The sequence below is a fragment of the Neofelis nebulosa genome, chromosome 10, assembly GCF_028018385.1.
Source record: "Neofelis nebulosa isolate mNeoNeb1 chromosome 10, mNeoNeb1.pri, whole genome shotgun sequence".
Taxonomy (NCBI): domain Eukaryota; kingdom Metazoa; phylum Chordata; class Mammalia; order Carnivora; family Felidae; genus Neofelis; species Neofelis nebulosa.
In genome coordinates this window covers 111,324,924-111,352,748 of record NC_080791.1, presented here as the reverse complement: position 1 = coordinate 111,352,748, position 27,825 = coordinate 111,324,924, and the positions used below count along the sequence as shown (strand labels likewise).

Below are 27,825 nucleotides of genomic sequence, written 5' to 3'. Positions count from 1 at the left end.
CAAACCTGAGGGGTGTGGCCCGCCGGTGCCCAGGATGCCAGGTCGACTCCAGGAGCAGAAACTGCAGTGTACAGGGTGGGTCCGTGAAACCGTGGCCAGCCCTACGCAACCCTAGGCACCGGGGTCTCTTGACATTTTTCAAGTTTCTTTTTTTTTTAAGTTACTTTCCCTTCACCCCACTTCTCAGACAAACGGGGAAGGAGGACATCACTTCCTGCAGTGGAGTCAGCACCTGTGCCCTCGCTTCCCCCTTCGGGGCCCACAGCAGACGGCACTAATCGGTCCCGGCATTATTTTCCAGGATTCCAATCCTGGTGGACACAGACCTGCAGGGGCTCCCGGCAAGCACTCGAGTTGGCCCTTGAAATGAGAAAACCCTTGATGGTTTTCCTGGACGTATGGTGGCTCAAGTGGCAATATGGCCCGTCACACATTACTCACTTCTCCCCCCTGTGCCACACGCCCTGCAGGCACATAAAGTACGGCTACCATTGGGGGCACCTGGGGGCCCAGTCAGGTGAGCGTCCGGCTCTTGGTTTCGGCCCAGGTCATGACCTCACGGTTCGTGGGATCGAGCCCTGCGTTGTGCTCCGTGCTGACGGTGTCAAGCCTGCCTGGGATTCTCTCTTCTCTCCCTCTGCCTCTCCCCCACTCACTCGTACATGCCTTCTCTCTTGCTCTCAAGATAAACTTAGAGGAAAAAAAGCAGAGCCACTGGCTTACACATGCCTTTATGCAAGTTAGAAAGAGGTACCCATCACCCTGGGGAGACATTCCAGTGCCTGGACACACCCTGGCAGCCAGGTTTACAGTGCACAACCTAAACAACCTTACCTGGCCACCCTGCTCCAGAGAAGCAGGATTGGAGTTGTGTCCACATAAGAATGACGACCTCACTCTTCGCCAGGATAAAAACTACGGGCATTCTGACCCGTAAAGAAATCCGTCCAATCAATACTCATGGGAGCCATAAAACAATAAAACCCTTAAGATTCTCTTCCTCTAAAACCACCCAAACTGAATGCCCTGGAAAGCTGCCGGTTGGCCCGTGCAGGCCCCAGGCGGGCCCGTGGTCCCTGAAGGCCACCGGCAGCGAAGGCACCACGGAAATCGCAGGGCCCATGAGGAAGGCCACTGCCTCCTGCTTTCCAGACGGTCTCAGAGGTCCTGGGGAGTCACCCTCCACCCGGGCGTAGAAAAGTCAAAGTCTCACTGCAGCAGCCGACCACAGAAAGCGGCCGGGCGCGGAGCCCAAGGCGCCGCGAGGAAAAGCCGCTGGTAGGTGGCGGTTCCGCCGGGCAGCGAACAGGGCCCTGCTCTCCGCTCCCGCCTCGCGTGGGTGGAGAATTCCGGCCACGCAAAGGCTCTCCTCCTGGGCTGCTGCCTCGACGGGCGTCCGTCTCGAGGCCACACGGCCACCTGCCGCCCGTGCCAGGACGGCGCACCTGGGGGTCACCTGCACAGCCGCAAGTGCGGGTGACAGCTCAGCCTCTCCAGCAGCTCCTCCTCCGTGGGTTCCTCCAGGACGTCCCTGTGGAGTCGGGGGGAGGGAAAGACGTGTGGGGAGCTCCGGAGAGTGACCCGGGTGCCTCCAGAAGAGCGTGAGCACGACTCGGAGAGGCCCTGCTCCCCGCTCAGGAATCCTCAGACCCGTGCACCTGCTCCCCGCTCAGGAATCCTCAGACCCGTGCACAGCTTGGGGAGGACCGGGGACACGAGGACGGGTTTCCACGTGTGGGATGTGAGCACGGGGCTGAAAGCCCGGGAGGACGCCCCTCCATGCCAGCCGGCGGCTGCAACACAGCACACGCTCACGGGGGCGGGGGGAGGGGTCGCCCCCGCCGGCCTGTCCCTGGGAGACCGCCGCCTTCCTGTGCCGGCAGAGGATGGCTTCCACCGTGGGGAAGGGCGGGCAAGGACTCCTAGGGCCACCTGCCTCCACCCGCCAGGAGAATCGCTTGGAGACTAAGGGGAGCTGAGCCTGTCGCCTTACACGCCCACCAGACAACAGCACAGAGCTCACGGCCCCGGCAGCAGGAGCAGAGGAAGCCCACGCCCTGGTCCCGGCTCAGAAGTCGGTGGGAGGGAGGCAAGGGACCGGGGGCTCGTGGGGAGACCGTCACAGAGGCCACCCGCCTGCCGGCCACCTCCCGGCCTCTCCCCCTCCCCGCCCACAAGCCAAGCACACGCCCCCTTCCTCATCCACACACCTGAACAGGAGATCCACAGTCACCTGACAGCACGTATCTGGGTCCCCAGCAAGGGACTGCAGGTGAGTGCGGCGGTCCCACTTGTGGAGGAAATTCTGGGGAGCAGGCGGGGGGAGAGGGGGCCCAGTGGGTGTGCGTCCCACACAAACCAGCCTTTTCCCCTCCAGCGTCGGCCAGGCGTCCACGGCAGGGAGCGGAGCTCGCCCCGACGCTGGGATCCAGGGCCCAGCAAGGCCACCGGCTCCTGCAGGAGCCAGACGCCCGATGGCCGCCCCCAGCCCACCCGGCGGCCGAGAACCCCCACACATCAGGGGTCGAGGGCATTCCAAGGGCGAGCAGCGCCAGGCCCCAAGGGCAGGACGGAGCCTCGGCTGATACCTCCAGAATCAGAGCCAGAAACAGGTTGACCCAGATGACAGATGACACCAGCCACCACAACACGAAGTACATCTTCGACCACCTGTAGAGGAGGAAGGCCGTGGGGGCCACCGTGAGCCACCCAGGCCACACGCGCACGCGGGGGGCACCGCGCACCTGACGGCGCGTAAGCAGCGGCTCTCCGCGAGTCCTGCCGCTAACTCTGTGGCGCCACCAGTCCTGTTTTCGCGGAAGCGGTCAACGAATCGCCCAGGCAGCACGGCCGGCAAGCGATTCGGCTGGGATTCGAACCCGGGACCCTCCGCTGGGGCCGTCTGAGCCCCCCCAGGCTCCAGGCTCTCCTCCCCTCAGCCTGCCCCCAGGGCTCCCAGCAGCCTGAGGAGCCTCACCCCTCGGCGGTCCCCAGGATTGGCGAGCCCAGGGACGCACGGCACAGTTACGCGGTGGGGGCAGGGTCACTCACGGGCCCGAGAAGCGCCGATAGGCGTCCAGAAACACCTGCCAGTTGTTCACCACCATCACGTTCCACAGAGTGATCAGGGCGGCCTGCGGGGACGCACACACGGGCTCCAGGAGGGCAGAGGAAGGGGGTCGGGAAGGCAGGGGTCCCGTGGAGCAGGGCGTGCGGGGCTCACCGCGAAGTCATCAAAGTTGTTGGCCCAGTACTCCAGCTGCTCGAAGCTTCCGCAGGGCGCCGAGCTGTTGTCGGGGGCCAGGCTGCAGGGACACGACAAGCTGGGTCAGGGGTGGGGACGGGGACACGGACGCGGGGGCCCCGGCACTGCCTCAGCCCCTGCACGCCTGGAACCGGTCTGGGCCCGAGAAGGTAGAGACAGAAATGCCCCCGTCTCCGGAGGTGCCGCGAGGACGGCCAGGGGCCGAGAGCCGCAGACAAAACAGGGGAAACCGAGCCTCCCAGACGGCCGGCTCTAGGTCTGGCCCCGCGCTCCGCTCCACCAGGGCATGGCCTGGCCTGAAGCTCCCAAGTGGGGCACAGGGGTGGGGCCGCTGTGCTGAGCAGGCTTCAGACACGCTCTCAGTGCAGAGTCTGGGTGAGGGAGGGGAGGGGGAGAGGAGAGGGGAGGGGGAGGGGTGTGGGAGGAGAGGAGGTGGGGAGGCAAAGGAATGAGGACCAGGAGGCCCGCCCCCGCACCGCCATCCAGGCTCACGCTCCTCCACACCCCCAGACTCCGCACCCCGAGACGCACTCCCTTTGGCACCTTCAGGCCCCACTCACCTGCCGTTTCCAGGCGCCACGACGACACCTCGGAACAGGCTGATGCCCAGGATGGCAAAGACGTAGTACACGACCTGGGGAGGCGGGGCCGGGCCCGGTCAATGCCACCGGCACACGGACCCACAGGGCCGGGCTGAGCGTGTGAAGGCCACCGGCCGGCGGACTCCCAGCCCTGCCCCCAGCCCCCAGCCATGGGTACGGCCGGCCTCCCCCAGGAGCACCAGGACTTCTCCTCCCGGGCACCCTCTCCTGGCCACCAACCTGCCCCCCAGTGAAGGAGCAAGGAGCCACCACCACCAGGGTAGGCACAAAGATGAACTGGGGGCCCAGGGGAAAGACCGAGGCGGCCGAGTCGAAGCAGGGCTGTCCGCCTCTTCTCTGGGACAGGTGTGGCAGGAAAGAGGTAAGAAGGACCCCTACTCTGGGCTCCACTGGAGGCAGACGCCAGTCCTAAGGGAAGGGGGCCCCAGGGGAGAGGTCCCCAAGGGAGGGGCAGGTAGGAACCGGCCAGGCTTCTCCAGGAGGTGATGAGGTCCAAGGAGCACCACCCAGCAGGCTCGTGCCACAGAGGGACGAGGCCACCAGCGGCCCGACCCATCCCCACCTGTCCCCAACGAGCCCAGCAGGAGAAGGAAGGGGCACACAGCCCAGCCTAACCCAGTCCCTTCTGGGCCTCCGTCCCCACTGCTGGGCTTCGTGCCGAGAGCAGCCTTAGGTGTCCCCCCTGCCCACCGGGGCGGGACCACAAGGCAGAGCCAGCAGCACCACGGCCGACATGGCTGGGGGCTCCCAAGATCCCCCTCAGCAAGGAGGGAGGACTAAACCCCATCCGGGGTCTCTGGGGCTGCAGGGACCCCTAGTGCCTCTCATACTTTTAAAGTCAGTGTCTCGGGGGGGCACCTGCATGGCTCAGTCGGTTAAGCACCTGACTCTCGATTTGGGCCAAGGTCACGATCTTGCGGTTCATGAGACCAAAGCCCCACGTGGGGCTCTGCACTCACAGCACCAACGGCTGCTTGGGATGTTCGGTCTCCCCGACCGCCTTCTCTCTCTCTCAAAATAAGCAAACTTTTAAAAAAAGAAAAAAAGAAAAGGACACCAGTGTCTCAATGCGGCCCGTGATCCGAGAAACGTGAGGGATTCCAAGCAGCCGACGGGATCTCTGGCACAGAGAGGGAGCGCGGTCGGGCAGCCCTCCCCGCAGACCAGCCCTGAGGTCCGCCCTCTGCACTGGCAGGAGGCGACGCGGCTTCCCGGCCCGGACGCACGGCCACCTCACCCAGGGCTCCCCTTCCTCCGGAGGGGCCGGCCGGCCCCGCGCTCACCCGGGCCTCCGGCCGAGCTCAGACTCACCCCCACCACCACGCCCACAGCCACACTCACCACCAGGATCCCGCCAAAGGCCCGCATGTTTTTGATCAGGTCCAGGATTGTACTGGCCACCAAGGCCATCAGCTGAGGACGAGAAGAAGGCACGGCCCTGCTCTCTCTGGCCCCACTGAGGTGATGCCGACCCTGCCCGCCACCCAGACCCTGGCCCGGAGAGGCGGGACGCGACCAGTGGACGACCAACCTACCCACCTGCGCAGGCACACAACTGCATGCACACACACACCCCTACACGCACAGCTGGACAGACGTCCCACAGCCACCCATAAACACCCGCACACGCGGATACATCCACGCCCGCCACACACACTCATACTCAGAGACGCCCACCCAGATATGCCCACGTGTCCCCCACCGACGCCACCAGCCGCCCAGACGCAGCTGTGTCTCAATCCCAAGTCCTCTGGCGAAGCCATGGCACACGGGGGCTCAGATCACACTGCCCAGCGACCCACTGAGGCTGGGTTGGCCGCTCCTCTCTGGTCTGGAGGCTCCACACAAGCACAGGCCCACGGTGGCCAGGTCAGCCCCAGGGACCAGGTCTGAGAAAGGTCGGCCCCAGGGTCCAGGCCTGAGAAAGGTCGGCCCCAGGGACCAGGGCTGAGAAAGGTCGGCCCCAGGGTCCAGGTCTGAGAAAGGTCGGCCCCTGGCACCAGGTCTGAGAAAGGTCAGCCCCAGGGTCCAGGCCTGAGAAAGGTCGGCCCCAGGGTCCAGGTCTGAGAAAGGTCGGCCCCTGGGACCAGGTATGAGAAAGGTCAGCCCCAGGGACCAGGGCTGAGAAAGGTCGGCCCCTGGGACCAGGTCTGAGAAAGGTCGGCCCCAGGGTCCAGGCCTGAGAAAGGTCGGCCCCAGGGACCAGGGCTGAGAAAGGTCGGCCCCAGGGACCAGGTCTGAGAAAGGTCGGCCCCAGGGTCCAGGTCTGAGAAAGGTCGGCCCCAGGGACCAGGGCTGAGAAAGGTCGGCCCCAGGGACCAGGTCTGAGAAAGGTCGGCCCCAGGGTCCAGGTCTGAGAAAGGTCGGCCCCAGGGACCAGGTCTGAGAAAGGTCGGCCCCAGGGTCCAGGTCTGAGAAAGGTCGGCCCCAGGGTCCAGGTCTGACAAAGGTCGGCCCCAGGGACCAGGTCTGAGAAAGGTCGGCCCCAGGGACCAGGGCTGAGAAAGGTCGGCCCCAGGGTCCAGGTCTGAGAAAGGGAGCTCCAGAGACGCACCAGGCACCCCACCCACAGAGGGCTGCTCCCCTCACATGCAAGCCTGAGCCCCAGGGAAGAGCTCTACAAATAGTTCATTTTCCCCACGTGATGTGTTAGGTCCTAACGCTGGATGCTACACGACAGAAACCACCGTGTGTGTGTGTGTGTGTGTGTGTGTGTGTGTGTGTGTGTGTGTGTGCGCGCGCGCGCGCGCACAAGCGATTAAGCATGGCTACCGTGCTACACGTGCACGACGCGTGCGGTTACACGTACGGGTGTGTTACTGCGTGTGGTTACCGTGTGCTTGCACGGGCGTGTCAGCACGGGAATATGTAATGAGATGCGCAGTGTAGTTACGACCACGTGTGTGATCACGTGCACGCAGGGGACCGCGTGTGCACACGCGTCCCCACACGCATGTGGGCGGCGGCCCCCAGCTGCACCCAGGGCCCCAGGCCCCCTTCGGATGGGAAACTCTGCTTGGAAACAGGTAGCCCCAGAAGGGACAGGTGCACGGCGAGGCAGAAGGAAGAGACGAGCTCAGGGGGAGGGACTCGGACACGTGAAAAGGGGCGTGACGTCCTTGGATTCTTCTCTCCCGAAAAGTTCTTAGGAAAGCAGGAGGAGCAAACTCTACCTCTGTGCCGGGTGGGCGCTGGGCCTAGATCCCCTGCTCGCCCGGCTCCCCTCCCCTCAAGGCTGGTGTCCCTCCCTGTGAGCACGTTAAGAGAAAACGAGGCTCGTAGATGTCACGAGCCACCGGGTTCCCGCATCGGGGTCCCAGAGACTAGCACCCCAGCCAACCCCACGCCTGCACTGGGGGTCCTGGAGGGGAGTACCCTGGCCCGTCCCGCCTTCACCCCTCATTACTAGAAGCCACTGAGAGCCCACGCCCACGGCCTTCTAGAAACCTCAGGACGCCTGGGAACACGCGGGTTCCAAGAGCTCCAGACCCTGCCCCTCACCAGCGCCAGGGGCCCCAAAGAGCCCAAAGCTACCGCCGCAGACGGCCGCGGTGCCCCACACGGGTCCACCTGCGCTGGCCTCCCTCTCCTCATGCATAAAAGCAGGGCTGGAACTGCCCCCGGCATCACCCGGCTGCAGTGCAGGGCTGGGGACACGCCCCAGGGAGACCAAGGGGACGACGGTCCAGCTCTCGGTCCCTCCCTGCCCAGGCTCACCCACTCCCCAGAGCAAGGCCACAGCGGGGGCAGTAAGGCAGGGTGGCGGGAGGTGAGGGCGTCACGCACGCACGTACCTTCATGCTGGGGATGATGCGCAGGAAGCGGAACACGATGAACATGTTCACCAGCCGGGCCATGTCCCACAGCGACAGCAGGCCCAGCATCTCTGGCTTCCTGGAGAGACACACAGGAGACGGTCGGGAGGGCCCCGAGACGTCGGCGACAGGAAGACCGGGAGGTGTGTGTTCAGACACAGAGAAACAGAGACGCAGAGAGCAACGGGGCGGGGGGCGCGGGGGAGGGGGGCCCCGTCTTGGCACACACTGAGCCCGGATTGCCCACACCTGCCGGCCCAGGACAGCACGGGTCAAGGCACAGCCCCTCACGCTGGTGCCCAGCCATCGCACCCCGGTCTCACACGACAGACACTCAGGTTCCAGAGGCCGGAACACTCCAACTCTGGTCCCAGCCCGAGTGGAAGAGACGTGGTCCCTGAGCCGGTCCCGTCCCTCTCCGCTGACCCCTAACCACCCTCCTATTGCCACCCCTCCCTCTGACCTCGTCCCCTGTCCCTATCACCGACCCTGTCTCCTGACACCATCCCCCTCCTGACTCTGCCCTCTCCTGTGATGCCATCCTGCGGCCTGACCCCCTAGGTGTCCCTCGGAGCTTACTGTGCTCTTGTCAACTCGAAACTCATGCTCACGCAAAATGTTCCCCTGTGATTCTCGGACAAAAGCAGATTTTCACTGCGCTTGAGAAACCAGGCGGCCTGAGCTCCTGCCAGGCCTCGGCTCACCACCAGCACCAGCCCCAGCCCCACCCATGTCCCCGACGAAAGCCCTTCCTAGCTGGCCCTGGGGCAGCTAAGCTGAGTCGCCGGCACTTCCGGGCCACTCCACTGGCAGACAAGCAGCCCTCGAGACACTGAGAGGGCGGGGCCGGCACAGCCCCGGCTGGGGCAGCTGTGTTCTAGGCAACGCAACCCAACGGCCACCGCAAGCCACACTTCGAGGTGCTCTGGGACCCCCTGGCCAGACAGACAGCCACACTGCTATGCGGCCAGAACCAGGGTGGGTGGGGCTCCAACAGCCCTGGGGATTCAGCAGCCCCCGCTTCCGCCATCCAACAGGGTGGCACTCAGAGCAGGAGGTGACAAGCCAAGGTCACAGGGCTCCCAGCCGCACGCCCTGCCCTGGTGCCAGAGCTGAGCCCACTGCCCGCTAGCAGCTTGTCACAGCTCTGGGAACCCTATCCATCTGACGGCGAGTTAGGCCATGTCACAGGATCCCCAAGAGCAAAGAGAGACCTGCTCCCACAGTCCTACGGGCCAAGTTCCGAGCCACCTGCTTCCCTAACACTCGGGCCATGGGCCCTGGAGCAGCCCGAGCAGACAGGCCAGGGCGCCTGGGCACGGGCCACCCACCCCTGGGGCCTACAGGGTGCTGGTTGCTGTAGCCTCCCTCGGTTCTCTCCAGTCACATACCAGCCTGGGTGTGGGAATCGGTACACAGCCAAGGTTGAGATCTCCAAAACCTTTAATCACAAAAGAAGAGAAGGCATCGCTACAGCAACCTAACCTAGGGGGCTTTCAAACGAGTTCTAAAGCTCGTGTCTGACATGCTCCCCCTCAAACGGGGCTTTGGGGGGGAAGTCAGAGCTCCATCCTTGTCCCCGTGGGTTGGTTCCAAACATGGGACTTCCTGCTGCCGAGAAACACACTCTAGTCTCAGGAGGCGGTGGCCTATCCACAGGGAGGGCGGGACACCAGAAAGGCTGGAGAAGCCCGGGTCAAGGACAGACCGGAGGCCCGGCTCTCAGACCGTCCTTGTTCCTGTCCCAAGGAGCCCGCACCTCCGATCAAAGACGAACAGATGTCGGACCAATATGGCTGCCACGACGCACACATCACGCGTGACCCTCCACTCCCACAGGCTCTAGGGAAAGGGTGCCTGACCCCCGCGGCCCCTCCTGCCACCCACATCAAGGCCCCACTGTCCTTAATGTCTGTGGCCGGGGCCGGCTCAGAGGGCGGGGACCGTGAGTTCCTCCGGGCCCCCCCCCCCCCCCCGGCAGGGGTTGGGCACCCTGCCCGGTGACACTGAAGTGCAGCGGAAACCCCGCCTCCCGCAGGCCCCCGCTGGCCGCCCCCCCGCCCCCCCAAGCAGCACACGGGGGCGAAAGCCGGCCCTTTGCCCCTGCAGGCCGGAGCGCGGCTCCCTGTGGCCCTCAGCGCCCGAGGGACGGCCCGGGACGGGACACGGCACAGAGCCAGACGCAGAGAGCACACCGCCCGCCCGGAGAGGCCAGCGGCCCGGCGCGTCTCAGACTTTACCAGCAGGACGACGGTGAGGAGCCCGTCAAATACGTTGCTGGAGTAGGACAGGTACCCCCGCAGGCCCAGAGCGAACGCCTTGAGCAGCACCTCCAGCACGTAGTACAGGATAAAGACGCAGTTGAGAATCTGCAAAAGGGACACAGCTGCCTCGGGTCCGGCCCGCGCCACCCGCCCTCCGCTCGCCTCCCCTCTGGCCTCTCGGGGCCGCCCTTCCCATGCGCCCGCCGCTCACACCCGGGGCATCTCCAGCACCCCAACTTCCTGCCCCACACCCTCCCCTCAGGTGGCCTGGAACCCCACGCCGGCTTCCAGAACTCGCACGTCTGCGGCCCTACGTCTCCCGACCCCACATCCTCTCTGTGCCCGCAAGGCCGGGGTCACACTCCCCCCCCCCCCCCCCACCGCCCCCCGAGCCTGCGCCCCCGGCTGTCTCTGCCCTGGCGCCTCCGGTCCAACCTCCAGGGGACCTCTAACAACTCCCATGGGCAGTGCCCTCCCGGCCTCCGCGGGTGTGTCTGAGACGCTCTTCGCATTGAACGTGGCCTCAGGCTACTGGGTCCCGGTCCGGTCCATGTTTGAAGCCAGGAAGTAAGACACGGGAGTCCCGAGGGTGGGGAGGCGTGGTGAGCGCCGCGGTCACCCCACCTAGGTGTCCAGTCTAAATGCCACATTCCTAGGGCACCTGGGTGGCTCAGTCGGTTGGGCGACTGACTTCGGCTCAGGTCATGATCTCACAGTCTGTGAGTTCGAGCCCCACATTGGGCTCCGTGCTGACGGCTCAGAGCCTGGAGCCTGCTTCGGATTCTGCGTCTCCCTCTCTCTCTGCCCCTCCCCTGCTCATGCTCTGTCTCTCTCAATAATAAATAAACATTAAAATTAAAAAAAAAAAAAAATTCCATATTCCTAGCACTGCCTCGCTCACCCGTGAAGAGATGTTGTCAGACCCCATCTGACCAGAAATCTCTCATAAAGCTAACCAGGCTGACTCTAGTGCTGAACAATTACCGTTACAAGAGAGAAAATACGGGGCACCTGGGTGGCTCAGTCAGTTAAGCGTCTGACTCTTGATTTCAGCTCAGATCATGATCCCAGGGCTCAGGTCGTGGGATCGAATCCTGCGTCAGGATTCCCTCTCTCCCTCTCTCTCTCTCCCTCCCCCTCCACCCCACTCCCCTTCTCAAGCCAGTGTGCTCTTTTAAAAAAAGAAAAAAGAAAAAGAAAAAAGAGAGAAAACATAGATCAAGTGTATCCAATTTGACTTTTGTCAGGAATGAAACCAGCCACCTCTGGAATGTGTCATTCACAAGGAGGAGACTGAACCTTTCTGGGGTCATCCAGGAAAAAAATACAACAGAAAGAAGAAAGAAGAAAATCTGATTTTCCTGAAGTGCAAAATGCAGGAATTTCAAGCGTCAGGTCAGAAAAGCCGTTGTTTCGATTTTGAAACTAGGATACGTTTTGCTCCACATCTAACACACAGGACACAATCTGTCCTGGCACATTAAACCAGATAAGTCAAACAGCTTCCTACGTAATTAGAGAAGATGTAGTCGTTTGCGTCCATTTTAACATCGTTCACGACGCCGTGAAAACACCCGCTTTGTTAAGAGTTCTGGCGTTAGGTACCGTGGGGGCGTGGCTGCTACTTTGCCTAACATCCAACGTGGGAAAATTGTTTTTAAATTCCTAGAGAGTTTGACGAGAGCACATAACATTCAGAAAGGAGCTCACGGTTCCAAAAAGGGCTGAGAACCAGCCGCGGAGAAGCTCAAATCCCAGGGCCAGACAAGGCGGCAAGACGGGGGGCGGCCCCACCCGCTGCCTTGCCCGCCACCCCCGCCCCCCGGGCTCGCCCGGGCCAGCACCCCTCCTCTGGGGGCGTCCCGCGACGGGCGGAGCCGCTCTGCAGCAGGAGGGCCCCGGGGCAGGGAGGCCGTGCACACTCACTCCCTCTGGCCGCTGTCACCCCGGCCGCACGGCCCCAGAGCTCACCCCGAGGACGAAGTCATCACGGTCCCCGGGCAGCACGTCGGCATCGAACACCAAGAACACCTGCGGAGCCAGAGCGGGAGGCGGCTCGCCGGCCGGGCCCGGCAGAGACCTCGGGCAGGGGGCCGGGAGGAGGGGCAGGGGCGGGGGGCAGGGGCGGGCGCAAGGCGCCTCCCGCGTCCACACGAGGGCAAGGGCACACTCACAGAAATGGACACGAGGTTCCCAAGGGCGATGAGGTTCCCCAGGTAGTCAAAATAGCGGTGGCTGAAGAGGAACTGAGCCCTCCGCAGGAAGGGAGACCGGTACTCGGGCCGCGGCGGGCGCTGGGGAGGGAACACGCGTGTGCTCAAACACACGTGCCTACGGGGGGCACGTGGTTGCTGGGCGCCCTCCGGTGCCCGCACCCCCTTATTCTGGGATTCGACTTTTCCCACCTTCTCTCTCGTCCCAGTCTATCCAGCCTGAGAAAATAATCTCAAACACGAAAACAGGTGCACAAAGACGTTCATCCGAGCAGTCTTTGAACACCAAAAGAGAGGCAGAGAGAGCCTAAACGGTCACTAAGCGGCTTAAGTAAACCACGAGGGACTATCCGGGGGGGACCCTGAACACACGCCAGGTGTTTACCAGACACAAAGTGTTCTGTGAATAAATGTACGTAAATTACTCGCCAATAACTGACACGGGACAGTCTTCTGGACACAGTGCTGAGCTGGATGCCAAGGCCCATCTGGGGACTTGACAGATCAGGGTCAAGGACAAAGGACAAATGCTTTGGACAAACTCAGAAAGCTCCAGAGAAGGACACACAGGAAGTAGGTAAGAGTCTGTCATGGAGACAGGGGAACCCATCCAGAAGGTTCCCCTGAGTCAGGCTTGGCCCAGGCCAGTCCCTGTGGTCTGCGAATTGCATCAGGTTAACAAAACCTCCTCGGTTTCCAAGAGCCCAGCAATCTCTGTTCCCGTTCCCCATCCTCGGGGCCAGAATCCCTGGCACTGACGCCAAGGGTCACCCGGGTGATCAATGCCAACACGCACCGTAAACTTCCCCGTTCACCCCGGGTGGCCTGGCCCTAAGCAGGTGGCTCAGTTACCTCTTTAATCACCCTTTTGTCAAACTCGTTGAAGAGCTTCTGAAACTCCTCGGCCGACAGAAGGTCGCCACCGTAGGAACGCACCTTCTACAAAGGACAGAAACACAGGTCAGCAGGGGTCAGCTGGGCCCAGGAGAGGAAGGGCCCAGGACAGGAGGGTGCGCCGGGCCCAGCCCCCACCGGCCCCCGGGCCCCGGCCGATCTGAAATGACGCCCTGTGCGGAAGCGGGGTTGCTGGCCGACGTGACCTCCAGGGGGACCCCAGATCACAGACCGAGGAGGGCAAGGGGAAGAGGGGACTCCGATACCTCCATGATGACCGGTTTCTGGTGGCTGTCCAGCTGGACTCTCTGAAGCACCTGCAGGAAGTCCTGGGGGTCCACCCCGACCCTGGGAAGAAGGACACCGCGCCCCAGTGAGCCCGGCCAGCACAGCGCACCCGGCGCCCGCCCCTCTGGCCTGGGCTGTGCGCGTGCGACCGAGCCGCCCTGGGCGATGACACAGGCCTCCGTGAAAGAGCCGACCACAGGCCCTCCGACGTCCTGTCGTCTAAAATCCCCACAGACACTACTGTCGCGCCCCCGAGAGGAGCGCGCTGGCCCTCGGAAGCGGCAGGCGGTACGACAGCAGCGCCACGGCTAACGAGCCGTCCGAGCCGGAGCCTTCCACACCAACACCACCTCCAGACCAGGTCCCGCTGGTTCGGGCGCCCGAGCGCAGGGGCGCGGGAAGGGCGCAGTCGGGGGAGAGGGCCAAAGCGCCTCGGCCCCCGCCGGCCCAGGGTCTCCGGGGCTCACGAGGACGACCCCGCAGCACCAGAGAGGCGGAGTCCTCAGGATGCCCGGGCCCCAGCCCACAGGGAGCTGGGCAGAGCGGTGCCCGGGAAAGGCCCCAGAGCACGCCACCCCTAAGGCGTTCCCTCCCGGCAGCAGGCGCCCCCACTTCCTCGGGGAGAAGGGGCTCCCGGGAGCCCCGGCACTCACCCTCGAGGGTGGGCTTCTCCCCGTGTGCTCATGGAGGAGAGGACCTCGTAGGCGGCCCGGGCCCCCAGCCGCCTCCGGAACAGCGAGGTCTGGAAGGACTTCTGCAAGCCAGGACGATGGCTCTGAGTGGCAGGGTCGGGCCTCTCCCGGCCGCACACCCCCTCCTGTGCAGCGCGGCCTCTGGGGGCACCCACCCGCCCGCGGCTGGGAGCAGCCCTTGCCCTCTCGGGCCCCAGGGGCATGGCCAGACCCCTCCCGGCCTGCGGAATTCATGCAGACGTGCTTTTCCGCTCTGCGCGCCTGGGGCCCCCAGCTCTCACACACACACGGTGGGCTCGGGGCCGCCTGCCCTGGGAGGGGCGACCTCGAGGCCTCCCTCTAGAAGCGGCCTGGGCAGCAAGGATGTGCCGCGGCTCCCGCTTCCCCACGGGAGGCGGCGCGGAGACCAGCAGGGGCCGCCACCCCACCCCCGGCCGGCCACCCCTCACTGCGGGGACTGCCTGGCCGGTCAGCTCGGTCGCGCCCCGCTTGGCCTCCAGGGGCAGCTGCTCAGGCGGGAACAGGGACAGCGGCCCGGCTCACCATCAGGTAGCCCCGGAACTGGTTGTAGATGATGGCCGTCAGCAGGTTCATCAGAAACAAGCTTCCTTCGAGTGGGAAAAGCCACAGTCATCGGGCAGAGTCTGGAGGGAGCACCCCGGGGGCCCAGGGCCAGGCCGGCATCCAGGGGCACAGAGGGGACATGGGCACAGCAACCCCCCGGGGGGGGATGGCAAGAAGGGCAGGGACGGTCACAGAGCAGGGCGTGCTCATGGTTCCCGTCAGGTGCCCGGGGCACACCAGTCACCCCACACGTAGCCTTGTCCTCATCCAATGAACACGCAAGACACCAGGCCTGCCCAGCCACGGGCACAGGGGCCATCGGTAGTCACACACCAAAGACCACGAGATGGTCACACTGAGAAGCCACGAGGTTGGAGGGCACATGAGGGGAGGTCATGGGGTCGGGATGGCACACTGGGGTGAGGTCATGGGGTCGGGAGGGCGCATGGGGGGAGGTCATGGGGTCAGGAGGGCGCATGGGGGGAGGCCATGGGGTCAGGAGGGCGCATGGGGGGAGGTCATGGGGTCAGGAGGGCACACTGAGATGAAGTCATGGGGTCAGGAGGGCGCATGGGGGGAGGCCATGGGGTTGGGATGGCACACTGGGGTGAAGTCATGGGGTCGGGAGGGCACTTGGGGGGAGGTCATGGGGTCAGGAGGGCACACCGGGGTGAAGTCATGGGGTCAGGAGGGCGCATGGGGGGAGGTCATGGGGTCAGGAGGGCACACTGGGATGAAGTCATGGGGTCAGGAGGGCGCATGGGGGGAGGCCATGGGGTCAGGAGGGCACACTGGGATGAAGTCATGGGGTCAGGAGGGCGCATGGGGGGAGGTCATGGGGTCAGGAGGGCACACCGGGGTGAAGTCATGGGGTCAGGAGGGCACACTGGGATGAAGTCATGGAGTCAGAAGGGCGCGTGGGGGGAGGCCATGGGGTCGGGAGGGCACACTCGCACCTGAGCATTCGCGATCTTGCCACTGGGGGCAGAATCTTGCCCCAAGTGACCCCTGCAGACCCACCGGAACTTACCTATCAGGGTGAAGACTATGAAGAAGACGGCATAGGCCCGATTCTTGGAGTACGCAGGAGTCATCACTGGGAGAAAGAAAGCGGAGAGACTGAACCCTGCTCCCACCTCAGCGTCCCGTCCGACCCCCTCACGGCCCCACGCCATCTGCCTCCCAGAGGAGAGAAGGGCTCGGCGGGGAGACCCAGGAGGCCTTCTGGTCCAATGCCGACCCCCGGCTCTGCCGGCACACCCTCGGAATGGAGGGCTCACTACTTCTCAAGGCTGCTCCTCCCTTCCGCTGAGATCTGCTCCCCTGTCTACTCCCCGCAGACCGGAAGGTCAGCTCTCCCTCGGGTGACTCGCTAGGACTCACAGGACACGTGGGCACAACGCTCGGGGTCCCGCTGCACAGCTCTCCCTGGGTGTGGAAGCCGGGGGCTGCCCTCCCGGGAAGGTCTCTGTGATGGGGGGGATCACCCCCGCGCCCAAGACCAAAGTCACCAGCCAGGGGACCAGGCCACGGCCAAGCCCTGGAGGCCTACGGCACCCCACCCTGGCCGTACCGCTCGCCCAGACAGAGAGGCCCCGGCAGCAACCCCACAACGTGAGCAGCCACAGCCACCTGAGACCCAGGGCCGGGCCCGGGGGGGCAACAGGGAAAGTGGTCAGGCCTCAGGGAGGAGGCCACCGGGGGCCCCGCCAGACACACCAACTCATGCGTTCTTAGCTTCCCGGTGAAGTTAGGAGCCAGGGGAAAGACAAGGCGAAGGGAACAGACGCAAAGGGAGGAAGCGAGCACAGGAGACGGGAAAAAATGGAAGAAAAAGGAAAAAGGCAGGAAGGAGGAGGGAAAAGACGAACAGGGAAAGAAAACCAAGGAGCAAGCGAGGGAGAGAAGCCAGTGTCATCCTCCCCCGCGCGATAAAAAGGCCTTCGGCACCCCCACGGCCCGGAGCCCGGCTCTGCGGCCCAGCGACAACCAAAGCTGCCCCCCCCCCCCGCCCTCGGGGCCTCTCCCCACTCCTCACACACCGTCAGGGTTGTTGGCGGTGGTCAACAGCACCAGGAGGGAGGTCAGGGCCTCAGGCAGGTTGCGAAAGTACGTCAGCCTCTCCCGGTCCTGCCCGTCGTCCTGCTGAGAGTGAACGTGACAACTCTGAGGCGCCATCGGGCCTCTGCCCCAGCAGCCACTGTGAGGCCAGCATCCCCTGACCCGCCATGTCCCCATCACTTCCCAGCAGGCTCTGCACTCACAGACAGGACCTCAGTCGCGGCCTCTGGGCCCAAGAGCCAGTGTTCAGGGAGGCCGCGCACCCACAGGGACACCGGCCACCAAAGAGGGTCTGCTGGGAACCACGGCGAAAAGCTCTCAGCCGCCCTGGCCGAGACACACGCAGACACAGCACACACGACCACACAACCACATGGACAGACACAGACACAGACACAGACACACACGCAGCAGTTCCAGCTCTCCCGGAGTCAGAAAGGACAGTTTTCAGTCCCCCCTCATGGACAGCACAGCCTGAACCCCCAAATACCACAAGTTCAATGAAAACCGGCCTTGGCTGACCATCGGCCACATTCCCAGGACAGATACAGGACAGCTCCAGGCCTGAGGACAGCAGCCCTGGCCAGGACATGAGGAAGGACACGCTGGACCACAGATGCACGGGGCGCGGGGACCGGGGCGACAGGTGGGAGACACCTCCACACAGCAACAAGCCACTGGGGGCCAAGGAGCAGGGAGGAGCTGGAAGAAGGGGACAGGGGCGGGGGGGGGGGGGGGGGGGGGGAAGGCAAAAGCCCACAGCTGGAGAAGAGGAAGTGGGGACAGGCAGGTGCCATGAGAGGGACGGTGGTGCAGTCCATCCCGAGGGCCCCAAATGCCAGAATGAGGGGGCCTCCATCTAACAGGGGTGCAAAGAAAGCCGGGTGAGTGACGGGGCAGGGAGGGGAGACGGAAGGAGGGCCACCCGGCAGACCAGCCCCGAACCCCGCAAGGCAGGGGGGCACCCGGGGGCCCCATCAGGGGTGCACGGAAGACCGGCCACGTGGGGAGACCCCGGAGCCTGGGTGGGCCGACACTGACCCTGGTCACCAGGCTAGGGCAGGCAGCCTAACCGGGCCCCAGAATGACCCCGAAGCTTCCCCTGGGCCGCCCTGTCCACCCAAACCCCAAGGCCCCGGGCCGGGTCAGAGCGGAGCACCGTACCTTCTCGCCTGTGAAGAGAAGCATCCCGAGCATGGCGAAGATGCACAGGTGCAGTGCCAGCAGCAGCACGACACTGGGGAGGCGGGGGCGGCGCTGAGCACGGGACACACACCCCACGCACCCCACGCGCCCAAGCGGACAAGGGACAGCCGACCCGACCGCACGGGGAGCTCCCTGCCCCGACACAGCCCGCCGTGCGCTCAGCTACTGGTCCCGCCCTAAGGGAGCCCTCTTTCCCTGGCAGGGACGGTCGGTGACCCCAAAAGCATTTCCTGGGGGGTCCGAGGACCTCCCGTCTCCCAGAGGGGAAGGCCACGTCCAGCCATCTGGGCTGGAACGTGAGGGGTCACCCATGTGAGCCACTGGGGGAGGGGACGGAGACAGAACTGGGGGAGGCACGGGAGGAGAGCGGGCGGGGAGGGGTCACGGCCACAGCGGGGCAGAAGGGAGCACCCGCAGGGCTCTGCAGCTATCAGGCAGGGGGCACAAGGCCACCAAGGGGCTGCCGGGAGGCCGCGAACACCCGCCCACCGGCCTCCCCAGGCCGCAGTCCCGGCGCCCCGACGGCACAGCAGGGAGCAGGAGACCCCGCCCGCCCGGCGAGCCCACCTGGCCATTTCCGGCAGCGACGACCTGATACACTTGAGCGTCTTCTTCATCATGGAGGAGTTTTGCATCAAGAAGAAGGGGCGAAAGAGCCTGCGAATCCGCAGGGGCTGAAAGACGGCAGGAAGGGGCCCCCGTTTCCACCCAGGCCGGAGGCAGAAGGCCGAAGAGCCCCGGGCCCCACTCACGCCCCTGCCCCCGCCCCTCCTGCCCCCGCACGCCCCAGCTTCCACCTCGGGCTCCACACCCTCCTCCTCACACCCCTGCCAAGGGGCCACCCCTGCGATCAGAGCACCCAGGGGCCGCTCCCCGCCCCCCACCCCCCCACGGTCCTCGGGACCCCCCGGCCTTCTCGAGGGCTTCCGTCAGGCGCCCCTTCTCCCTCACCTGCTACCAAGACACCACATGTCCCGACACCTTCACTCGCAACACAACCCTCGCCCCCTCACCCACCCCTCCACCCGCCCCGCGTGTCCCCGCTCCCGACCCAGCCGGTCCTGCTGTCCGGTGACCTCCAGGCCTGAGTCTGCCCAGTGCTTCGGGCCATCTCCCGGGGCCTGACCCGAGTGCTGGCGCCCAGGGCCCCTCCTGCCCTCTGAGGCCTCGCACTCCGGCGAGCTCATCAGGCCTCTTGGTTTTCAGGCTCACGGTGATGACTGTCCCTCCCACGTCCACCCGCCCCTCCCAGCTCTCAGCTCCAGACTCTGGGCCCCCTGGGCTTCTCGTCTCAGAAGCACAGCTAGGTCAGCCCCAGGCCCTACGGACTGCCCGGAGGCCCACTCTGGCCCGCCCCTCACCGTCCCGCTGGCTGCGGCCTTGGCCCCGTCTCTGCTCAGCGGGAGGGTGGTGCCCGAGCCTCCCGTCCCGATGCGAACGCCACCTGCTCCTGCACCACACCCAAGTGCTCTGGAATCCCGCCGCGCACCCGGTGTCTCTCGCGACCGAATGAGCTCCCTCCAGCACGGGGCAGACCCTCCAGATCGTCTGCACCACAGGTGATCCCAAGGCCTGACTCAACCTCCCTCGGCTACTCGCACCCTCGGAAGGGGCCCAGCTCCCGGCACAGGACCGAGAAAGGACGCTCAGGACGCTCAGGGCCACGCTCCCAGCCCTGCCCCGTGGGCTGAGGAACCAGCGTCCCCAGCTCGCCCATGATCCACTCGCTGCCCCTGGAAGGAACCTTGTCTCAGGGCCCGTATCCCGAATCTTCCAGCCATCCCTCTAGGCCAGGCAGGGGCTGAAGGTCCTGCTGGCACCCGCACCCGGGGTCTTGGACCCTCACCAGTAATCAGACACGGGACAGGGTGCAGCTTCTCCCCGGGTGTAGTGACCCGACCTGCCAAGGGCCCTCCTGACACAGGGGGCCACGTCAGGTTGTGGACCCGGAGACATGTGGCCTTGATGGATGGGAAGGTTCATCCACAAGACTCAACCCTGATTAGATGCCAGCCTAGGGCCAGGGTGGGGTGCCCCTGGGAGGCCCACACAGAATCACAGCTCACCACTGATCTGCAGATACCTAGTCCCCCGTGAGAAAGAGGCACGGCAGAGTCGTGACCATGGCCTATCCGGTCACCGGTAGACCACGAGGGATGTGACCCTCCTGGCCACAAAGTAGAAACGGACATGAAAGACTAGGCCGCAGTGGGTGGGATGCCCCTGGTTCTCCTGCCCGCCCTCCCCGCCCTGGTGCCTGTGTGAGTTATGACTGGCCAGCTGGCCACAGGGAGAAACCTGGGGCCTGGTTTCTGGACGGTTCTGGGTGATGGGCTGACTCTACCCAGTGGACCACGTGTGGCATTACAGCCTCAATCAGGAGAATCCCCCCCCCCCGAGACGGTACTGAAGGGAAAGCTTTGTGGCAAGCAGGGTCCGCCCCGTCTGTACTGGGAAAGGTAACGATTCCTGGGATCAGGGCACGGAAAGAACAGGCCAGACCACAGGGGATGGGGTCCAGGAAGCGCATGTGTGGATGGGCAGAGTGAACACCCACAAGACACAGAAGGACGCGTCCTGTAATGTCCAAGCCTCTCCCCCCAGGGCACCACTGACGCCCTGCCCTCCAGAAGCAGAGCCCGGTTCAACTCGGCTCACCCAGCCCGATGCGGCCCCTTGGCAGGGGGTGGGTGACTGCGATGTGCCCCTTCCCCAGGCACTGGACAGACAGGCGTGCGGGCTGGGGCTCTGCCTGGGGCCACCCAGGGGCCACCCTCTGAGCTTCAGGGGCCCACGCTGCTTCAGGGCAGCCCCACAGCCCCCACTGGCCTCACGATGGCCCTCACCCTGAAGTGCCTGGCCTGCAGGAGGGCCCAACAGCCCTAGGCAGGCTCAGTGACCCCAGCTGTGGGGCACAGCCCTCTGTGGGACCAGAAGGCGCATCAGAGGCTCTGAGCACCAGGACGTGACAGGAACAGCAACTCCTCCCCCGACCCCACGACTCAGTGTACTGCTGCTCTGGGGAGGGGGGGGGAGGCGCTCCACCAGGGACACACGTAAGAATTCATGCAAAGCAGGGTGCCGTGCCAGCATGGGTGCCCATCTGCCAAGGACAGCCCAGGAGTGGAGGCCTGGGTCCCCATTTGAGGGGAAGCGCCCCGAGTTGCTGGGGAGCTGGCCGAGGCAAGGGCCGTGGGACGCAGAGGGAGAGGAACTTGTAAGGAGCAGTGAGGGCCCCACCGATAACAAAGCGAGGTCTGAGCTGTGCTCGGTCTTCCTGGCCTGTTGCGCACATGTGGGTTCGTAAGCTAACGAGGCTCTTTCCTGCTAGGAAGTGGGAGGCGGGCCCTGCGCCCTCCCCTTGGCGCCCTCCCCGTGTCGGCCCTGCAGCTCTCTCTCTCGCTTACTTCTGCCAGCGAGGGCGTGGACAGAGGCTGGGACACCGGAGGGGCAGACGGACGGTTCCCTGCGGTCCCCTTGCTGTCCCTAGGGCAGGTGCCCACGCCCTGGGGCTGCCAGCCGGCCCTGCCTGCGGCACTCCCAGAACCAAGCAGTCTCCGCAGGGGCGCTGGTGATCTGCACCCCTCCAGACGCCAGGGGCGGAGCGCCAGCTCTGGGGGCCTGTCCCCTGAGCTTCCTGCAGTTCCGTGTCCCTCAGGGCCCCGTTCTGCTTTGTCGGTTACTCGACACCTGTTTAAGCCCCTATGTAAACTCTCTTGGCTAAAGCACCCGATGGGCTTGTGTCCCCGACGGGCCCTGAGGGACACGGATGTCCCCACACCCACTTTCCCTGCTTCTCCTCTATCCAATCACGGGGCAGAGCATCCAGGTGGGGGTGGGGGGGGATGGTGCAGCCAGAGAGGTTTGGGGACCGGTGGCCAATGTGGGCCTTCTTACCGCAGGCCCCACAGAGCTCTGGGCGCGAGGCCCTGGACGGTGCTTTCCTGGGGACCCAGGCGGGCGAGAAATTCAGCTGACAAGTGGGGAGGCAGGAATTAGCAGTCCCTGTGCCTTCCCCAGGCCTCAGGACGGGCCTTCTTCTACAGGACGGGACAAGGCCAGCGGCTGACCGAAACGCTAGGAGGGTGGGAAGAGACGGGCAGCGGACGGGCCACCCAGAGCTCCCCGCTCCCGCCTCGGAGCCACCGCACCACCTACCTCCTGGCAAAGCAGACTCAGCGACACGATCCAGTCCGCGAGAGACACGACCAGCACTGCGAGGTAGGCCAGCAGCCAGGGGTTCTTCCGGAACTGGGCCCATCCAACCAGATAGCTCTGCAAGAGAGGCGGTGGGTGAGCGGGCGAGCGGGCAGCCCCACAGACACCAGCCCTGCGGCCGGTCCGAGGCCGTGGACGCGCAGGGGTGAGGCCGGGGCGCCCGGAGCAGAGATCCCCGCCCAGCCCGCCGGTGACCTCGGGCACTTTAACCCCTCTGGCCCGCCGCCTCATCGGTCCTGCCCGTCCCGGCCGCCAGTCTGGCTTGCGCACAGAAACCACTCTGGAAAAGAGCCGTTCTGGAAAAGGGGCAACGGCACTCGTGGTCCGCTTCTGGTTAGGGCCGGCCCGCACCCAGAACCGTCTAGACCAGGTCTTCCTCGGGGGCCCGCTGGCCAGGTATCAACAGCCCCACCAGCAGCAGGGGCATCCAGAGGTCACGCTGCGCAGACAAAAATGTACGCTCTCTATCTTTCGAGACTCCCCAACCGTCCCAACCGTTCGGAAGACGCTAATGAGAACCGCTCCCCAGTTTCAGTTCCAGTCTGAAAACCCTCAAACCCATAAACACATCGTGGGCTAAAAAAGAAACAATGTGAAATGGTCCGGGCCCTCGGTCCCCCCCGGCCCCCAGCGCCAGCAGCAGGGGCCCGAAGCCACCCCCACAGCAGGACAGCCCGGCAGGCACCAGACCAAGGCCCTGCGGGGCTCTGGGGACAGTCTGCCGCACTACCCGGGGCTCCGTGGCCAGCTGCGTATGCTCGGCTGGGCCTGTGGCGCTGGGATCACTACCGTTCGACCAAAGTAACAGGACGTGTGACCCACAGGAAGATCTCCGGGCCCCTCCGTGTTGTGCTGGGAAGCCGCTACGGCTCTGAACCCCTGACGTGGCTCAGAAGTTCACATGAGGAAGGCCGGACCCACCTCCAGCTTCCCGAAGGACTCGGGTCAGAGTCGGACACACGGCCGCGCGGCAGCCGGTCCTTTTCCGGCCCACACCCACCTCCTCCCGTGTTCCTCCCCTCTTGGGGGCGGGAGGCCGGCCCACGAGCGAGACCACCGGTCCTCTCTTGTTCCGTCGGGGTCTCTCCTCACAGAGGCACTGCCAGACCCTGGGCCGCTCCCGGAGGCCCCGCGATGCCGTGCACCCGGCAGGCCCGAACCCAGACTCGGTTTAGTCCAGAGAGAGAAGAGCTGACGGGGTCTCTTGTCCTCCAACCAACCCAGGCCTTTTGCTCACAGGGGGAAGGTGCAGTCAGAGGAAAAAGGCAGCCAGCTCCGGGAGCGTAAAGATTAATCCGGAGGGCAGCACGCAGGGTGGGAGGGCACCGGCCCCCGCGCTCTGGCACCTGATGGCGCCCGGCTCACCTTCACAGACACGTCGGCCACAAAGACCAGCAGGCAGAGCGCCTCGACGCTCTCGGTGAGGCCACAGGGCGGGTCCCAGGGGGCCGAGCGGAAGCGGACGTCCGCGGTGCTAGTGAGCGAGGAAGGGGTCTCGATAAAAGCCAAAAGCAGGACCAAGAAGATGGTGAGGCTCAACGTCCTGAGAAAAGAACCAGAACTAATTGAAACGCACGAGCCAGCGAGGCTCTGGGCCGCAAAGCACATCGGCCGGCAGAGTGCCGGGCAGGACAGCAGGCCACCCTCGGTGGCTTCCAGAAGCAGAGCCCCCGCCTCGCGGTCTGTGCCCACTCTGGAGCGGTCAGCTGACAGTGCCCAGGCCAAAACTCAGTGGCGTGGCTGGACCTCATCACCAGGAGGGCCCCGCTTTCCGTGGGCCGGGCCCCGTGGCAAGGAGACAGGGGAGGGGGAGCCCGCCTGGACCCTGAGGCCGGCCTCCCCCCACCCAGCCAGGCCGCAGGGACCCCGCGCGGCGTGCCCCTTCTCACCACTGGCAGGTGCTGGAGTAATACAGTCGGTAAAGCCACATCGACCTGGCGTCCATGCGGTGGTTAATGGAGCGGTACTGGAGGTGAAAGGCGCACGGGAGAGCATGAGCGGGGGCCCCTTCGGAGCCACGCGGCACGGCCAGCCCCGTGCAGGGCCCCCGCTGACCCCTCGACGGGCCCTAGGCGGGGACACAGGCTGTGGACCGGAGTCCCCTCGATCGCACACGTGGAAAAAGGGCTCTCTCGTGGCCCAGCAGGGGCACGTCAGCAGGCAGACTCAGAACACCCTGGGCATCCACTGCCCCGCGTGGATACCTGTTTCTAAGTGCACAGCTGTGCCCTCTGCCTGCCTGTGACGCTGTCCCCTCTGCTGTGCAAGGCCCTACAACGGTGCCGCTCTCCAGGACGCCCCCCACCTGGCACACTGCTCCCTTCCATATTCTATTTCCCGAATTGAGCCTCAATAGCATTTTCCAGCAGGGGATGGTCGGGCCATCTTGGAGCATCCTTCCCAAGACCTGGACAGGCCCTCAGTAGGTGGTAACTCAACGAAACGAGTGTTTCCAGGGTTCAAAAGAGCACCCAGTGCCTCACCTGGAGGGAGGACTCCAGGCGAGCCGTGCCCAAAGTGCCCGTCATCACGGTAATCGTGGCCACACGGTCCAGCGACCGAGGCCCTGGCCCCAGGACGGCGAGGAGGGGCCCATCGGGGCAGCCGTCACCCAGTCCCCACAAAACCTAGAGACGGGCCCAGGCCCAGCCCCTGGGAACGGGTGCCACCCACCTGGACGGCATCTTCGATGAAGACGGCAGCCTGGTCAAAGCAGAGATCCCGCCTGGACACAGCACCTGCAGGCAGAAACAACACATCAGGTGACGTGGGGGATCACGTGGCACTCACCTGCGACAGGGCCACTGAGCTCAAGGAGAGAACTTGGAGGCATTCTTTTCTAAGGCTCTGGAATGACCGGCCTTTCGCGCTGCCGCGAGTTTGCACACAGGAGAGCCCCAGACCTGGGCTGGCACAGGGAGGACTGTGCGGCCGTCACTACCCTTCTGCCTCCTTCACCCACCAGCAACTTGGGGCCTCAGGGCCCAGGAGGATGGATGGAGCCTCCGTGGGCCCCAGGAAGGCTCCCGACTACAAGGGGCCTTGAAGTCAGGCGGCTTGAAGCCATCCCAGCACCCTTGTCCCCTGCCCACCAAGGAGCCATAAGCTGCAAACGAGATCAGTCCCTGCGGCCTTGGGTTCTGTCCACTGATCGTGGGGCAAGGGCCACCCCTGTGGCTTTGGCGCAGAAGCTGTTGCTGGACACAAAGGGAGAAGGTGGGCATGAGGAGCCGTGGTTCGCAGCAACGGAGGAACCTCACTGCCCGGCGCCCAGGAGAGAGGGTGCAGCCCAGGCAGCCCGGGCCGCGGGGGCGGGGAGAAGAGCCCGCACGTAGCCCCAGCAGCTCCCGGATCAGGGAAATGACACGGCAGCGGTTCCTGTTGAAGATTCTATTTTCACACGCGGCCCCTTTGGGCCAGCAGCTTCTGAAAACTACCCCTAACCGGTACAGGGAACACACAGACATGTGCACAGCTCTAGAGCAGAAGTACCAAAGCCAGAAGCGGAGCAGGCCACAGAGAGCAGAGGACAGCAAGGGCTCAAACGCTGCTTCCACATCAGCCCTGGACCAGCCTCTCTGCCTCTGCCCCAAGCCCCCCGCCCCCACCATCCCCAACATCCAGTCTAAGCCCCCTCTCCTGTTCCAGGCTCCACCCTGCACTGCCTGCCTGGGACCCCGACCAGCTCCCTGATGACCCTGGGCAAGCCCCCGCACCTCTATGCCTCAGTTTCCCCTCACAGGTCAGATGCGACGGGACGGCTGTGCAGACTCAATGGGCTGCTGTAGCTACTAGGTGTTATTCGAAAAGCCCCTTCCGTATCACGACAATCCCTCGGCCTCTGACTTTTCCATAGCCAGAGAGAGGGGGGGCGCCCCGACCAGGAACAAGAAAACAGCCACCCTCTCCCTGCAGCCCGTGAGGTGAGGCTGGGTCAGAAGGACCTGACCGCGGGGTCTGTGGGGCAGCACAGTCCCCGGACCCCGGTTGGCAGGAGAATCCGACTGCAGGGCGAACCCCACCTAGGAGCCCCGCTAGGGAGCTGGGAGGTGACCAGCCGTTCTCGGTCCCCCCTGCCCCCGGGGCCAACAGCCTAGCCGGGGAGACTCAGAACACAGAGCGTCCCCTCACGCTCTCGGGAAGCCTCATCGAGGCATGGCGTCGGGACAAAGAGCCCTCTCTCATGATCCACGCCGCCTGGCCCTGGCTCCTAGCTTACAATGCAGGTCTCAGCGGCCTGCCGTCCACTCTGCCAAGACTAGGTAGGACCTGCACAATCAGGCCCAGAATGGCCATCAGCACCGACTGCCCCATCTCTGCCACCTGGCCGGGCCCCGTGCAGAGGGCGTTCCCAGCAATCTCTCCGAATCGTCACAACGCCCCTCAGGTCAGCTCCTCCGACTCCCTCCCTTTTACTGAACCTTAGAGAGGTTAGGCAACCTGCCAAGGTCACACAGCCAGAAGTGGCAGTGCGAGAAAGACACTCCGACCTCCAGACACAAAGTCTGCACCCCCACCCCCACCCCCGCCCCCGACACCCAAATGCCGCCACGTCCTATGTCCCTTGTCCAGGGATCCGTGCTGGATGGAGACCTTTCCTGGGGGACAGCCTCTGAGATGGGCAGGCAGGTGGCCGCCTCGGCCTCCGGTTTTCTTGTCTGGGGTCAGGCACCCATCCCCCCAGTCCACGGATGGGCGCACACCACAGGCCCCTCCTGGACCCAGGAAGAAAGTTAAGTCCGGAAAAGGAAAGTGGCCCTGGAAGGAGCACCCAGCTCGGCACTAGCAACAGATCCCAGGGCTGACCTTGGACAGGTCCGGGATACTCTCCAGGCCGGGCCTCGGTTTTCTTCTCCTGCAAGATGAGGCTGAGGCCCTTCCCAACCCCCCGGGTGTCTGCCAGAGACCGCTGGACTCCACCCTCCCGCCCTCCTCGGGATTCAGCAATTTCTCGGCCGTAAACAGGAAGGACAGGAGGGAGCTGCAGAGGGCAAAGGGAGGAAGCTTCCTCCCTGGCCGGGGTGGGGGGTGAAGCTTCCTCCCTGGCCGGGGTGAAGGGGGACCAGCCCCTGGGGAGCCTCCGGGCACCCGGAATGAGAGGGCAGACTGAAAGGACTCCTAAGTCTACTCCCAGCGGGGTTCGAATCCCTCCTCAGCCACCTCCCCGCTGGGTGACCCGGAGTATGGGCACGCCCCTCTCCGTGCCTCAGTTTCCCCCACAAAAACCGGGAGGAAAACGGAAGTGCTGCTTCCTAGGAGTCACCAAGGCGATCCGCGAGACGCGGGTCCACCCGAGACGCATCGAGGGGGCTGCACGGCTCTGGCTGCCCCAGGCTGGCCGAGGCCGGCTGGTCGGAGGCAGGGCGCGACCCTGCAGCGCTTGGCCGACTCCGCACCCGCGCCAGTGCCCGGGTACGCAGAGCGGCTCCCCTGGCGCCCAGCGCCCGCTCGGACCCCGGCCCGGGGAGGGGGGGCGCGACGGCAGCGGATGGCGCGGGGCCGGGGCGGAGGGGGGGACCCACGCGCCACCCCTGCGGCCCGCTCCCCTCTCCACGCCGCCGCTCACCAGGCCCAAGGCGGACGCCGCGGGAGCCGGCCGAGCCCGCCGGGCGGCCACTGCCGCCCCGGGCCCGGCTCAGAAGGGGCTCCGACTCCTCCCGTGGCTCCTCCATGGGGTCGCCGCGCGCCGCCGGACCTTCACTGGAGCGCAGAACTCCGCGCGCGAGCTCCACTGCGCAGGCGT

The 27,825-nt window shown here is 65.0% G+C and overlaps 1 protein-coding gene across 7 annotated transcripts; it reads right to left on the bottom strand.

The window, feature by feature from the left end:
- Nucleotides 1-715: 715 nt before the first annotated feature.
- TPCN2 (two pore segment channel 2) lies at nt 716-27,825 on the bottom strand. 7 transcript variants are annotated; one of them, XM_058689951.1, is made up of 25 exons: nt 27,649-27,823; nt 24,756-24,820; nt 23,972-24,048; nt 23,448-23,625; nt 22,023-22,139; nt 18,432-18,538; nt 17,823-17,895; nt 16,640-16,742; nt 15,628-15,693; nt 14,577-14,641; nt 13,995-14,095; nt 13,320-13,401; nt 13,012-13,098; nt 12,121-12,240; nt 11,918-11,977; nt 9,923-10,051; nt 9,074-9,123; nt 7,662-7,761; nt 5,209-5,280; nt 3,826-3,899; nt 3,224-3,305; nt 3,052-3,134; nt 2,589-2,670; nt 2,211-2,305; nt 716-1,531 (listed from the first exon to the last, which is right to left on the bottom strand). In XM_058689951.1, the coding sequence occupies exons 1-25, from the start codon at nt 27,752-27,754 to the stop codon at nt 1,453-1,455; spliced, it is 2,253 nt and encodes a 750-aa protein (XP_058545934.1). In that variant the 5' UTR covers nt 27,755-27,823; the 3' UTR covers nt 716-1,452. The 7 variants fall into 7 exon arrangements, 5 of the variants coding, with proteins under 5 accessions (XP_058545934.1, XP_058545935.1, XP_058545939.1 ...); XM_058689952.1 differs by having other exon boundaries at nt 16,640-16,739; XR_009250146.1 differs by lacking the exons at nt 716-1,531; nt 2,211-2,305; nt 9,074-9,123 and adding an exon at nt 7,041-7,115 and having other exon boundaries at nt 2,614-2,670; nt 27,649-27,825.

Excerpts from the sequence above, each read along its gene's own strand:
- TPCN2 (XM_058689951.1), bottom strand. The coding sequence starts at position 27,754 with ATGGAGGAGCCACGGGAGGAGTCGGAGCCCCTTCTGAGCCGGGCCCGG. Across the intron at positions 24,821-27,648 it reads CGGCGTCCGCCTTGGGCCTG|GTGCTGTGTCCAGGCGGGAT; the intron begins GTGAGCGGCGGC and ends TTCTGCCTGCAG. Across the intron at positions 22,140-23,447 it reads TGGCCGACGTGTCTGTGAAG|AGCTATCTGGTTGGATGGGC; the intron begins GTGAGCCGGGCG and ends CCTCTCTTGCAG.